The following is a 13,099-nucleotide window of genomic DNA, read 5'->3' as shown; positions in this document are numbered from 1 at the left end:
AGGCAGATGCTTAGCTGACTGAGCCACCCAGGTGCCCCTCTTTGTCCACTTTGAGTTGTCTTGGTCCCTTTGTTTTTTTGTTTTTGTTTTTTTAAAGATTTATTTATTTGAGAGAGAGGGAGAGTGTGAGTGAGGGGAGGGGCAGAGGGAGAGAATCGTCAAGCGGTCTCCTGGCTGAGCGCAGAGCCTACACAGGATTCAATCCTGGGACCCTGAGATCATGCATGACCTGAGCTGAAATCAAGAGCTGGCCGGTTAACTACCTGAGCCACCCAGGCGCCCCTATCTTGGTCCCTTTGTAAAAGATAAATTAATCATAAATGTTAGGGTTTATTTATGAGCTCTAAATTCTATTTCATTGATCTATATATGTCTGTTCTTCTGTCAGCAACACACTATCTTGATTATTTTAGTTTGTAATAAGTTTTGAAATCAGGAAGTGTAGGACTACCAACTGTGTTCTCTTCCATAATTATTTTGGCTATTCTGAATCTCTTGCATTTTCATATGAATTTTGTTTTATTTTATTTTATTTATTTATTTTTTAAAGATTTTATTTACTTATTTGACAGAGAGAGAGAGAGACAGTGAGAGAAGGATCAAAAGCAGGGGGAGTGGGAGAGGAAGAAGCAGGCTCCTAGTGGAGGAGCCCGATGTGGGGCTTGATCCCAGAACGCTGGGATCACGCCCTGGGCCGAAGGCAGACGCTTAATGACTGCGCCACCCAGGCGCCCCTCATATGAATTTTAGAATCAACTTGTCAATTTCTACAAAAAAGGCAGCTAGGATTTTGATGAGGATTATGTTGAATCTGTAGGTTAATTTGGGAAATAATGCCATCTTCATGTATTAAGTTTTCCAAGTCTAGAACATGATATATGTTTCCATTTATTTAGAACTTCTTTAATTTTTTCAGCAGTGTTTTGTAGTTTTCAATATATAAGTCTTATACTTCTTTTGTTAGGTTTATTCCTAAATGTCTTGTTTTTTATGATTTCTAATTTCATTTTCAGGTTATTTATTGCTAATGCATATAAATATAATGCCTTTTGTATATTGATTTTGTATCCTATAACCTTGCCGAACTCATTTACAGTCATACTTCATTTTATTGCGCTTAGCTTTATTGCACTTCACAGATACTGTTTTTTACAAATTGAAGGTTCATGACAATCGTATGCGAGCAAGCCTATCAGCACCATTTTTCAAACAGTGTTCACTCACTTTGTGTCTCTGTCGCATTTTGGTAATTCTCTCAATATTTCACGCTTTTTCGTGGTTGTATTTGTTATGGTGATCTGTGATTAGTGATCTTTGATGTTGCTATTATAATTGTCTTGGGGTGCCACAAGCTGTGCCCATATAAGTTGGCAAACTTAATAAATGTGTATGTTCTGATTGCTCCACCAACTGGATATACGCCTGTCTCTCTCCCTTTCCTCTGGATTCCCTATTACTTCAGGCACAACAATATTGAAATTAGGCCAATGGCCTTTAAGTGTTCAAGTGAAAGGAAGAGTCCTACTTCTCTCACTTTAAACCAAAAGCTGGAAATGATTCAGCTTAGTGAGAAATGCATGTCAAAAGCTGAGACAGGTCAAAAGCTGGGCCTCTAAACAGTTATCCAAGTTATGAATGCAAAGGAAAAGTTCTTGCAGCACCTGGGTGGTGCAGTTGGCTAAGTGTTGGACTCTTGGTTTCGGCTTGGGTCGTGATCTCAGGTTTGTAAGATTGAACCCCACATTGGGTTCTGCACTCAGTGGGGAGTCGGCCTGGGTTTCTCTCTCCCTCTACCTCTGCCCCTTTCCCCTGAGCAAACACACATACTCTCTCTCAAATAAATAAATAAATAAATAAATCTTTGAAAAGTTCTTAAAGAAAATGAAAAGTGCTACTACAGTGAAACACATGAATGATAAGAAAGTAAAACAGCTTTACTGCCAATATGGAGAAAGTTTGAGTGGTCTGGATAGAAGATCAAATCAGCCACAGCATTCCCTTAAGCCAAAGCCTAATCCAAAGCAAGGCCCTAACTCTTCTCAATTCTGTGTAGACTGAGAGAGGCAAGGAAGCTGCCGCAGAAAAATGTGAAGCTAGCAGAGGTTGGTTCATGTGGAGTAAGGAAAAAAGCCATCTCCATAACACATATGTACAAGGTATGGCAGCAATTGCTGATGCAGAAGCTGCAGCAAGTTATCCAGAAGATGTAGCTGAGATAATTCATGAAGATGGCTCCCCTACACAACAGATTTTCAAGGTAGAGGAAACAGCCTTCTATTGGAAGAAGATGCTACCTAGGACTTTCGTAGCTAGAGAGGAAAAGTCAATGCCTGGCTTCAAAGCTTCAAAGGACAGGCTGTCTCTCTTATAAAGGGCTAATGCATCTGGTGACTTTAAGTTGAAGCCAATGATCATTTACCATTCCAAAAATCCTAAGGCCTTTAAGAATTATGCTAAATCTGCTCTACTTTTGCTCTATAAATGGAACAACAAAGCCTGGATGACACATCTGTTTACTAAGTATTTTAAGCACACTATTGAGACCTACTGCTCAGGAAAAAATATTTCTTTCAAAATGTTACTGCTCATTGACCGTGTGTCTGGTCACCAAGAGCTCTGTCAGAGATGTACAATGAGATTGATGTTGTTTTCATGCTTGCTAACACAACATCCATTCTGCAGCCCATGTGTCAAAAAGTAATTTTGACTTTCAAATCTTACTATTTAAGAAATACATTTTATAAGGCTGTAGCTGCCATAGATAATGATTCCTCTGATGGATTTGGGTAAATTGAAAACCTCTGGAAAGGATTCACCATTCTAGATGCCATTAGGAATATTTGTGATTCATTGGAAGAGGTCAAAATATCAGCATTAACAGCAGTTTGGAAGAGGTTGATTGCAGCCCTTATGGATAACATGGAGGGGTTCAAGACTTCAGTGGGAGAAGTAACTGCAGGTGTAGTGGAAATAGCAAGAGACCTGGAATTAGAAGTGGAGCCTGAAGATGGGACTGAATTGCTGTGACCTCATGATAAAACTAACGGATGAGGACTTGCTTCTTATGGATGAGCAGAGGAAGTGGTTTCTTGAAATGTAATCTACTTCTGGTGAAGATGCTATGAAGATTGTCGAGATGACAACAAAGGATTTAGAATATTACCAAACTTAGGATTTGAGAGGACTAACTCCAATTTTGAAAGAAGTTCCGCTGTGGGTTAAATGCTATCGAACAGCATCGAATGCTACAGAGAAATTGCTGTGAAAGGAAGAGTCAATGGATGTGGCAAACTTTATTGTTGTCTTCGAGAAATTGCTGCAGCCACCCCAGCTTTCAGCAACTACCACCCTGCGCAGTCAGCAGCCATAAGCATTGAGGCAAGATCCTCCAAAGCCAAAAGATTACAACTTGTTGAAATCTCAGATGATGGTTTTAGCATAAAGTACTTTTAAATTAAGGTATGTACATTTTTTTAAAGATTTATTTATTTAATTGAGAGAGAGCATGAGTTGGAGGGGAGCAGAGGGATAGGGAGAAGCAGACTCCCCGCTGAGCAGGGAGCCTGATGTCGGGCTTGATCCCAGGACCCTGAGATCATGACCTGAGCTGAAGGCAGATGCTCAACCGACTAAAATAGCTATAATGCTATTGCACACTCAGTAGACTACAGTATAGTGTAAAAAAAACTTTTATATCTACTAGGAAACCAAAAAAACTCATTGACTCATTCTATTGTGATATTTGCTTTATTGTGGTGGTCTGGAACCTAACCTGCAATATCTCTGCAGTACGCCTGTACAGTAATGAAAAATATGAATAAAAGAATCTACAAGTAGTCTTTTAAAATGCCTAAGATGGGCACCTGGGTGGCTCAGTACATTAAGCGATCAGCTCTTGGTTTCAGCTCAGGGGTCCTGGGATTGAGCCCTGTGTCGGGCTCTGTGTTCAACACAGAATCTGCTGGAAATTATCTCCCTCTCTCTCTCTCTCTCTCTCTCTCTCTCTCTCTCTCTGCTCCTCCCCTGCTCATGCTCATTCTCTCTCTAAAATAAAAATAAATAAAATCTAAAATAAAATAAAATAAAATAAAATAAAATAAAATAAAATAAAATGTCTAAGAAAATTAAAACTTCCCAGACAGGACTGTTGTCACATTGGACTTGAAGGTAAGAGAATAGTCTGTTATGACATCAAAATTTTATCACAGGCAGAGGGATGCACAGGTGATATTTTAAAACTATCAGTCCTGAATAGTTAATTTGCTACCTGAAAACATGATAAAGAACCAGAGATCTCTGCAGAATGATTTATTGGGACAAGTAAGCAAGCAGAGGAGGTGGGGCTACTATGGAGAAGACATAAGGGAAGACTAGAACCACATGAAAAAACTGAGGGAAGTCTACAGAATGCAGATACAAGAGGAAAATGTTGAGACTGATCAGTGGAGCTGGATTGAGATGCATGGAATGCAGCAGGGAACTGGTCATCTGGGCTGTGACAGTTGATACTCAACAAGGCAAAAACCTGACTAGTCTCTGGAAGCCAGAAGAAGTTCTGGGCTGGAATCTGTAAAAGCAGATAGACATCATGCCTAGGTGTTCCAGAGGATGATGACTGTGACCACGGAGGTGGCCATGAAGAGCAGGTAGAGGCAGAAGAGCAGGGTGTCCATTATGTGGCTGAACTGTACCCACAGGTTGACCAAGTGCTGCTTCTGAGTCTCATCTTCCTGCTGGACCCTTGTTGATCCAGGACACTCGTTTAACTCTGCCTCTCTGGGACCTGACACCTTGCCCACCAACTCCACAGGCTCCTTCACACCTACAGAGAGACAGAGACTCAGCCAGGACCATGAAGTTCACCTGGGGAGGAAGGGGGACAGGGAAGGAGACAGGAGCGGAGAAATGACTGTGTGGGAAGAGGAAACGTGTGCAGTGCTGGACCCTTACCAGGCAGGTGGGCAGAGGGGAGGCCGAGGCCTTTATTTCTCTTCTGGGGTGCAGTGGGATAGCATTTCCTTGGACTGGTGCAGCAGAGGAGCAGAGAATGAAGCCACTGAGGCATGGGTGGGGGCTGGGTTGTGGCCAGGTGCAGCAGATAGGTGATGAAGATGGTCTCCAGCAGGCTGACCACCATCAGGGACAGACACAGGGCAAAGTAGACACCTGGAGGAAAGGTAGGCCTACATGTGGGCCAGAGGCACAAACCTAGGACTTCTCTCTTCCAATCCTATCCTGGCAAGCAGAGAGCCTCCTTTTCCCAGTATATCTCCCTTCCCTGAGCTAGTTCAGTCAGTCCTTCCCACCCTTCTTTTCCCAAAGTCTGGAGAGGCCATACTGATAAGGGGGGTGCCACTGGTGGGGAGTAAGTCATTCATCATGAGCAGGAAGACGTTGTAGCCCAGCAGAAGGGTTATCTTGAATGGGGCACGATTCCCGCTTTCTGCTGGCAGGTAGAAGCTGACGGCATCGATGGCAATCAGAAAGCCACTGGGCAACAGAAGGTTTATGATGTAGAGTCTGGGCCTGCGCCTGATGGCCACCTTGGGAGAGGAAAGAAAGGGAAGTGGATAAGGGATTTGGAGGCTGCCAGGAATAGTAGTGATTGTGTCTCTGCCTTTCTTGTTGGTCTGATATCACCCTGAGATCTGGAGGTATGCAGAATGTAGCTTCATAATTAAGTATAGAACCTGCCATGGGTGAGTTAGGCCAGAGCAGTGAGCTTTAGGAAAAAGAGTGTGTCTGGGTAGCCAAGAGAGAAGGTTCAGAACTGGCAGAAGTAAAACTGAGAAACCCTGAAACTTGGGAGATACCCACTTGGTGGAGATTCTAGGTAAGGGTAGACGCAAGCAAGGAAGGAAAAAGCAAGGGCCTCTGAACTCACATAGAACGTGATCTGATCATATAGACTGGTGCCCAGGGACATCTTTGGGGTGGCCTTGTTGATGCCCAGGAGCTCCCACTCTCCATGGGTTTGAACGATGTCCCGGGATGTGTCTGCTATTTCCCACACTTCTTTCTCCATGCCGAGCAACATGTTCTCCACTGAAAGGTAGATCCAGATCATTTCCCAAGGATACAGTTTCCTGTTGACTCAACTGCTCTCTCTTTTTCCATCCTTTCATTAAACACGTATTTTTGAGTATCTACCATATGACAGAAACTTTGAAAGAGCTTGGAATGGTAATCAACAAGATAGATTTGGGTTCTGCCTTTATGGAAAATATTTAAATATCCATAGAGCCTTAATCTTTGCTCCACCCATACACCTTGATTACCATTTGTTTATAATTTATTTATATTTTATTTTCTGTTGTTTTATTTGTTGCTCTCATTCACCTACATCCCCGAGGCTCCATTGCAACTTACCTGTGTAAAGGAATGAGCTGAAGGTGAGCGTGCAGTTCTGCTGGTCAAAAGGGAAGTAGAAGATGTCCAGGCTGCAGATGCTGGCCACCTTCATGGGTTTCTTATATCTGATGCGACCTTCATTACTTATATATGCTGTGAGGCCTTTTGGGGTCTTATCTACATCCATGCTGTGAGAGAAATGGGATGAGATGCAGGTGTTATGGTTTTTCTTCCTACCTTTCTGGTCATTTCTCAGTCATTTAAGACCGTTTGTAGTGGCTCCAATGGTAGACTATAAATTCTACTGATTTCAGAAAATGGGGCTTCCCTCTGCCTTTTCCCAGCCCTTAATACATACAACTCAACGATGAAAATGTCTGGGAGCCACAGGTTCTTGGTTGCCACACTGATCTTCGTGATGCCCTCACACTCCTCTGGGTTCCATCTGATAAATGGGTTATCCCAGACCTAGAGCCCAGGTGCAGGAGAGGCGAGAGCCTGATATGAATTGAGGCTATTTTTTCCTGTCCTTTGATTTTTCTTTTAAAAAAGTTATGAAATATTTCATGCACATAAAAAGTATATAAAATAATATAATAAACATGTGTTTCTATCACTCAACTTTGTGAAATAAATATTTTGATAAATTTACTTTGGCCTTTTTTTAAGAAATAAGAATTACAGATAGAATTGAAGCACTCTGCATTCATTTCTTCATAAATTTTTGATCCCTCTCCTTTCCCATTTCTGTGAGAAATTACTGGTGATCAGAGAAATCCTTTCCTTTCTTCAGTAGGAATGAGATTCAGAGATGAAAGATCAGTAACTTAGCCTCTCTGAGCTAGAATTTCCTTAGTGTGAAATAAGGGGATTAGTAGGTATCAAATAAAATAAGGCTTATCAATGGATTTTGAAACTGTAATGTTGTTCATAGGTATTATATATTAGTATCTAGCATGGCTTCAGCTGTCTTCCAGACCCCTTTCACCAGTCTTTATTGCAAGGAGAACTTGAACAAGAGCCCCTGGGTTCTTTGAAGCCAAGAGTCTTAGTGGTCTTCCTCTCCTTGGCAGGTGCCAGGCACCACCCTCCCTTGTCTCTGGGATGACCCTTCCAAACTCCCTTTTCCAAGTCTGGCAACCTTCTTTGAAAACTGTTTTCAAGGATTGTCTAATTCTGGGTGGGCTTGTTTAGTCTCAGGACACTTTCAACTGCAGCTGCAGTTTGTGGAACTACAGCCACAACAGAGGGCTCTATGCACATTAAATAAAGACTTGTACTAGGTCAGTGCTTCTCAACTCTCACTTTGCATGTAAAACACCTGGGGATCATACTAAACTGTAGATTCTGATTCAGTAGGTTGGGTGACTAACTCATCCTAATTTGCTCAGGATTTTGCTGGTTTTTGCATTGAAAATTCCATGTCCTGAGAATTCCTCAGTCTTGGGCATGTTGGGATGGTTGATTATGCTGGGTGGGACCCAAAATTGAGTGCATTTCTAGTCTTCTAGGTGGTGCAATCAACCAGTGCTGCCCATTTGGGAACTACACGTTGAGAGCAAGATTAGGTGATCATTACTATTATTCCTCTCCTCTCTCCTTCCCTTCAGCCATGCTTTTCAAATTGGAAACTTATTTCATTTACTTTCATTTTCCCCCTCTTGTTTTCTAATTAATGCACTTAAGATATAAACTGTCTACTGAGTTATACTTTGGCTATATTCATTGATTTTCATTTGTAGAGCTCTTCATTTCTAATTAGTTCATAATTTCTATTTAATTGTTTTATTTTCTCTTTATTTTTTAAAGATTTATTCATTTATTTGAGAGAGAGAGAGAGAGAGAGAGAGAGAGAGATAGCTCACCAGTGCACACACCGTGGGGAGAGGCAGAGGGAGAGGGAGAGTCTCAAGCAGACCTTGAGCTGAGTGTGGAGCCTGATGCAGAGCTCGATCTCACAGCCCTGAGAGCACAACCTGAGCTGAAACCAAGAGTAGGATGCTTAACTGACTATGCCACCCAGGTGCCCCTGTTTTATTTTCTCTTTAGCCCAAAGTAGTTTGGGGTTTTATTAAAAACCCCAATTAAACTTGGGAAGTTTAATTTTAAATTCCCAAGAAATAAGGTTTTCTTGGGGAGTGCTTTTTCTGGTTAGTTTCATTTTCTTGTACTGTGATCAGATGTGGTCTAGATACTTTCTGCTTTCTCAACTTTATTGAGATCTTCTTTGTGGCCAAAAATAGGGTCAGTGTGGGACAATATTCCATTTGTGTCAGAAGGGATTATGCATGTTCATTGGCACAAAGTTTGATGTTATTAAATCAAGTTTCTCTCTCTCTCTCTCTCTCTTCCTTTTTTTAAGTAGGCTCCACACCCAGCCTGGAGCTCAATGCGGGGCTTGAACTCAGGAACCTGAGATCAAGACCTGAGCCAATATCAAGAGTTGGATGCTCAACCAACTGAACCACCCAGGAACTCCTAAATCAAGTTTCTTAATTGTGCTGTTAAAAATCACAATATGTTTATTCTTTTTCTACTTGATTTTTGAAAGCAGTATATTGAAGCCTCTAACCATAATTGTAGATTTTTCAATTTCTCTATCATGTATTTCAAAGATATGTTGTAAGGTACAACATATCTTTAAGGTACATAAAGGTCATAATTATATCTTTGTTTAACATCGTTTCTGACTGTAAATGAAGGGAAAGAATAAACAGTATTGGCCATACCATTTCCAGCCACAGGAATGATGACAAGAGCTGTAGTTGTTCATCCTGTCAAAAGAATTTCCTATTTCCAATATGATGCTGGTAAGAAGTCTGTCCATTCCTCCCACTCCCCACTTCTGTTTACCAACCCCCAAGATATGTAAAACTGGTGCTACGATCAAGGCCAACATGTAGGTCAAGGACAAAAGCTTGATTAAAACAGATGTTTTGGGCCATGGTGGGAGAATTCACAGGAGGACTTCTCAACACTGACTGTATCTTAAAATCACTTGAGGAGCTTAACAATACCAAAGTCTGGGTTCCATCCAATCAGAACTTCTGGGAGTGGAGCCTGAATAGTGGCATGCAGCCAGGGTAGAGAAACACTGGGTGAGAAGAAAAGAAATTCTCTTCTATGTGCTCTTATATCTCATCTTGCTGAAACAGACACAATTTCTTTGAGATCCCCATTGGGCAAATGCCAGATAGCAGTGATGGAGGAAGCTGCAATGCGGACAAAGGCTTTTGGGGTTGACTTGCCAGGGTGGGGAAAAAATTAAGGGCTAGAGGGGTCAGCACTCACCACATCTAGGATGGCAGACATAGTGAAAGAGATGTTGACTAGGGTGGGGATACTGAAGTTGGTGACTGGACGGAAGGCCTTCCTGTCGAACACTGAATCCAGAACAGTGGGGTACATCCCATGCTGGCCAGACCCTGAGCAGTTGTTGATGAAGGTACTGCTCCTTCCTGTAGTGGACATAGAATGTGTGAGGAGAGGGAGAGAAGTCTCATTTTGTCTATATGAGAGGGCCCTATGAAAGGATCTTGGGGGTAGCCTGTGATAATAACGATAGCTAACATTTATTGAGCATTGACTATGTGCCAGGTAGAGTCTAAGCCCTTTAAACAAATTACCTTATTTAATCCTCCCAAGCCCCTATAAGGTGGAAATTATTTTTATCCTTATGTAATAAATGAGTCAACTGAGATGTAATAAGAGGAATTAAATTCCTGATGTCAAATATTTAAGGGGCAGAAACCGACTTGATCTGAACCCCAATTTGTTTGATGCTGCTGCAGCATACACCCCCAATGATGAGATAGAGAATGAGGGAGGAGGATCACCAAGAGAGGCCCAGATGCTGGGCGCTGCCCAACAAGGCCAGGGAGCATGGGTTGGGCTGGAAGGCAAATGATGGAAGCTAATGTGGTAAGCTGAGTTAGGGCTCTGGCCTTCTTCTAATCTTTCTGTTTCCATGCAAAGCATGCCCAAATCTATATGCAAACTGACCCCTGGGACAGTGATAGCCATTGGATAGGATTCCATTGGGGGGGGGCAGAGGGATGCCCAAAGAGAATGCACCTATTTCACCTTCGCTGCCCCAAATTTCCTTCCTTCCCCTATTTTGCTGCCCAACCTTCTATCAGTTTTCTAGTTTGAGGCTTTCGAAGTGTTGCCTTCCCCTCTTTTCTGACTAATAAATATTCCGATTTTCTACTGGTAGAAATTTATTAGAGTAACAACAACCTGGAATGAGAGAGGATTGTGTCCCGAAAACATCAAGCCTTATCCATTCCTGGAGTCACAGTGCTGTCCGGGCAAATCCTTGAATCATTCTATGAGCAATGAATATTCACTTGTCAAGCATGGTCTGTGAGTGACCAGAGGAACGTTTCTAATGTTTTCTACTGAGTAGACTAGGTGTGCAATTTGTTCCTCTTTCTTGTACTGGCCTCTAAAGCCACCTCTCATACAGCCCTCCTCTATTTCCCCCTATCTAGAAGTTATATGACAACCTAAGGGGGAGAGATGACATTTATTGATACCTATCAAATGCCAGGCAGCCACTGTGCTACTCACTTTCTCTCATTGCATCCTCACAACTCTGCAAGGTAGGTCCTGTTTTACAAATGAGGAAACTGTAGCTCAGAGAAGTCAAGCAATTTGCCCAAGGTTACATAAGGAGCCAAGTAAGGGACCAAGATTCAAATCCAGGTTCATCTGTCTCCAAATCCCATGTTCTTTCCACTCTCCCATGTTAACTCCCTGAAGGAGTAGCACACTCCATCTTCACTCTCCACCTGCTACCTTCTGGCATCTTACCTAACCTAGGGCACTTGGATCCTGTAGGTGGGTGGGAAAGTTATGGCTAAAAGTGAGCACTTTGCTACAATAGGGTGGATTTCATAGCTGTAGAGAAAAAGAGTCATGCCTGGGTATAGAAAGATGAATGGACATATGGGCTAAATGGAAGAGCAAACAATCAGGGATGGTTCATGGGAAGAGAAATAGAAGTGTTCCTGTGTGGCACATCTCTGGAAGGATATTTTCTGTCTTTCAGAGAAGGAATGTCCATCAGGCATTATTATAACAAAGTTATGAAATAATGCCCATTTTAGATAATCTCTGGGAGTTGGAAATTTGTAAGAAGTTTCTAGGTGTTTACAGAGTCTTTGCTTTTCCCCCTGTTGTTGCCCCCTTCTTACCTTGAAGTAGAAGACTGAGAACAAGGAAGAAGGGAAATCTCTCTTTGTGGAACCAGCTTCCTTCCATCTTCTTTGTTCTTCTAAATTCTTCTCCGGGAGTGTACCAGCACCCAGGAATCCCTGGATTAAAGGATCACAGGCCACACCTAGAGTCTAATTTTGAATACTGACAGCATTGGTTGACCACTGACATTTGTTACCTTCCTGGAAAGAGAGTTCTGGTTGTCTTGTTCTTGCCCATGCTGGAGGCTTTGTTTGCTTTTAAGACTTTCTTTCTTACATATTTCACTACAATGTGTATGTATGGTTGTGGATTAGTTGATATGTATCACATTCAGACCTTTGTGTGATCTCTCAATCTGAATCTTCAATTCTGGAAAATTCTCAGCCATTTAAAAAATATTTTGCCTCCATTTTTTTCTCTTATTAGATATATATTGGATCATTTCCCTTTACCTTACATGCCTTTAACCTCTTGTATTAGTTTCCCACTACTGTTGTAACAAATCATAAACTTAGTTTTAAAAAACACAGATTTATTATTTTACAGTTCTGTAGGCCAGAAGTCTGAAGAGTCTCATTGAGCTAAAATCAAAGTTTTGCCAGGGCTGTATTCCTTCTGGAGGCTCTAGGAGCAAATTCATTTCCTTGTCTTTTCCACTTTTTAGAGGCTGCCTGCATTCCTTGGTCATGGTCCCATTTTTCCATCTTTAAAGCCAGCAACATTGGCAAGTCTTTTTCACACTGCCATCTCTCTGCTTCCCATGCTCTTCTCTCTCCTCTTTCACTTTCAAGAACCCCTATGATTACAATAAGCCCACCTGGATAATCCAGGATACTCTCCCTATATCAAGGTCAGCCAATTAGCCAAATTAATTCCATCTGCAACCTTAATTCACCTTTTCCCATTTGACATATTCACAGGTTCCAGACATTAGGATGTGGATGTCCTTGGGGGATCATTATTCTGCCTAACATACCCCTCTTTCATATTTTCCATCCATTTATCTATGTCCCTAGTAATTCTTTCAGATCTACTTTCCAGGTAAATTTTCTTCTCAATTATATTTAAACTATTGTCTAATCTGTCCACTGAGTTTTCCATTTCAGTGATTATATTTTTTGTTTAAGTTCTACTTGGTTCTTTTAAGAAACCAATCTTTTTGGTTCTTTCCTTTTTTCCCCTTTCTCTCTCCTTCCTTCCTTCCTTCCTTCCTTCCTTCCTTCCTTCCTTCCTTCCTTCCTTCCTTCCTTCCTTCCTTCCTTCCTTCCTTCCTTCCTTCCTCTCTCTTTCTCTCTTTCTTTCTTGTACTGTTCTTTCATTTTGGTTTCTAATATTTCTTTAATCTTTTCTTATTTGGAACTGTTAAAGCAAAACCAAACTGGAGGCTACAGTTTGAATATATTCCTAGACCAAACACTCATAATCATGCAACCAAAACTTAAAACTGTCCCGATTTCCCCAAATGTTTACTCTGACCTCAAACAAAAGTTAAGATTTCTTCATCTCAGCATGACCTTAAAGCTTCCTAGCCATGGGGCACCTGGCT

General features: G+C 41.6%; 2 protein-coding genes across 5 annotated transcripts in view; one reads left to right on the top strand and one right to left on the bottom strand.

Annotated features, from left to right (window-relative positions):
• ABCC5 (ATP binding cassette subfamily C member 5) overlaps positions 1-13,099 on the top strand; it is a 171,674-nt gene that overhangs the window by 8,809 nt on the left and 149,766 nt on the right. The gene's annotated exons all lie outside the window — the stretch shown is intronic.
• On the bottom strand, positions 4,593-11,616 carry LOC123778952 (5-hydroxytryptamine receptor 3E-like). Its single transcript, XM_045776655.2, has 8 exons — positions 11,550-11,616; positions 9,643-9,809; positions 6,710-6,819; positions 6,370-6,539; positions 5,885-6,045; positions 5,339-5,543; positions 4,951-5,166; positions 4,593-4,822 (listed from the first exon to the last, which is right to left on the bottom strand). Exons 1-8 carry the CDS (start codon positions 11,614-11,616, stop codon positions 4,593-4,595), a joined length of 1,326 nt encoding a protein of 441 aa, XP_045632611.1.

The sequence above is a fragment of the Ursus americanus genome, chromosome 4 (assembly GCF_024610735.1).
Source record: "Ursus americanus isolate L20-20 chromosome 4, mUrsAme1.1.p, whole genome shotgun sequence".
Taxonomy (NCBI): domain Eukaryota; kingdom Metazoa; phylum Chordata; class Mammalia; order Carnivora; family Ursidae; genus Ursus; species Ursus americanus.
The sequence above is the reverse complement of the archived record's forward strand: the minus strand, read 5'-3'. Positions and strand labels throughout refer to the sequence as shown.

Coding starts and splice junctions, on each gene's coding strand:
- LOC123778952 (XM_045776655.2), bottom strand. CDS start 11,616: ATGGAAGGAAGCTGGTTCCACAAAGAGAGATTTCCCTTCTTCCTTGTT. Junction 6,820..9,642: donor TGTCTGCCATCCTAGATGTG/GTGAGTGCTGAC, acceptor CCTGGGCTCTAG/GTCTGGGATAACCCATTTAT. Junction 4,823..4,950: donor CCCCTCTGCCCACCTGCCTG/GTAAGGGTCCAG, acceptor GTCTCTCTGTAG/GTGTGAAGGAGCCTGTGGAG.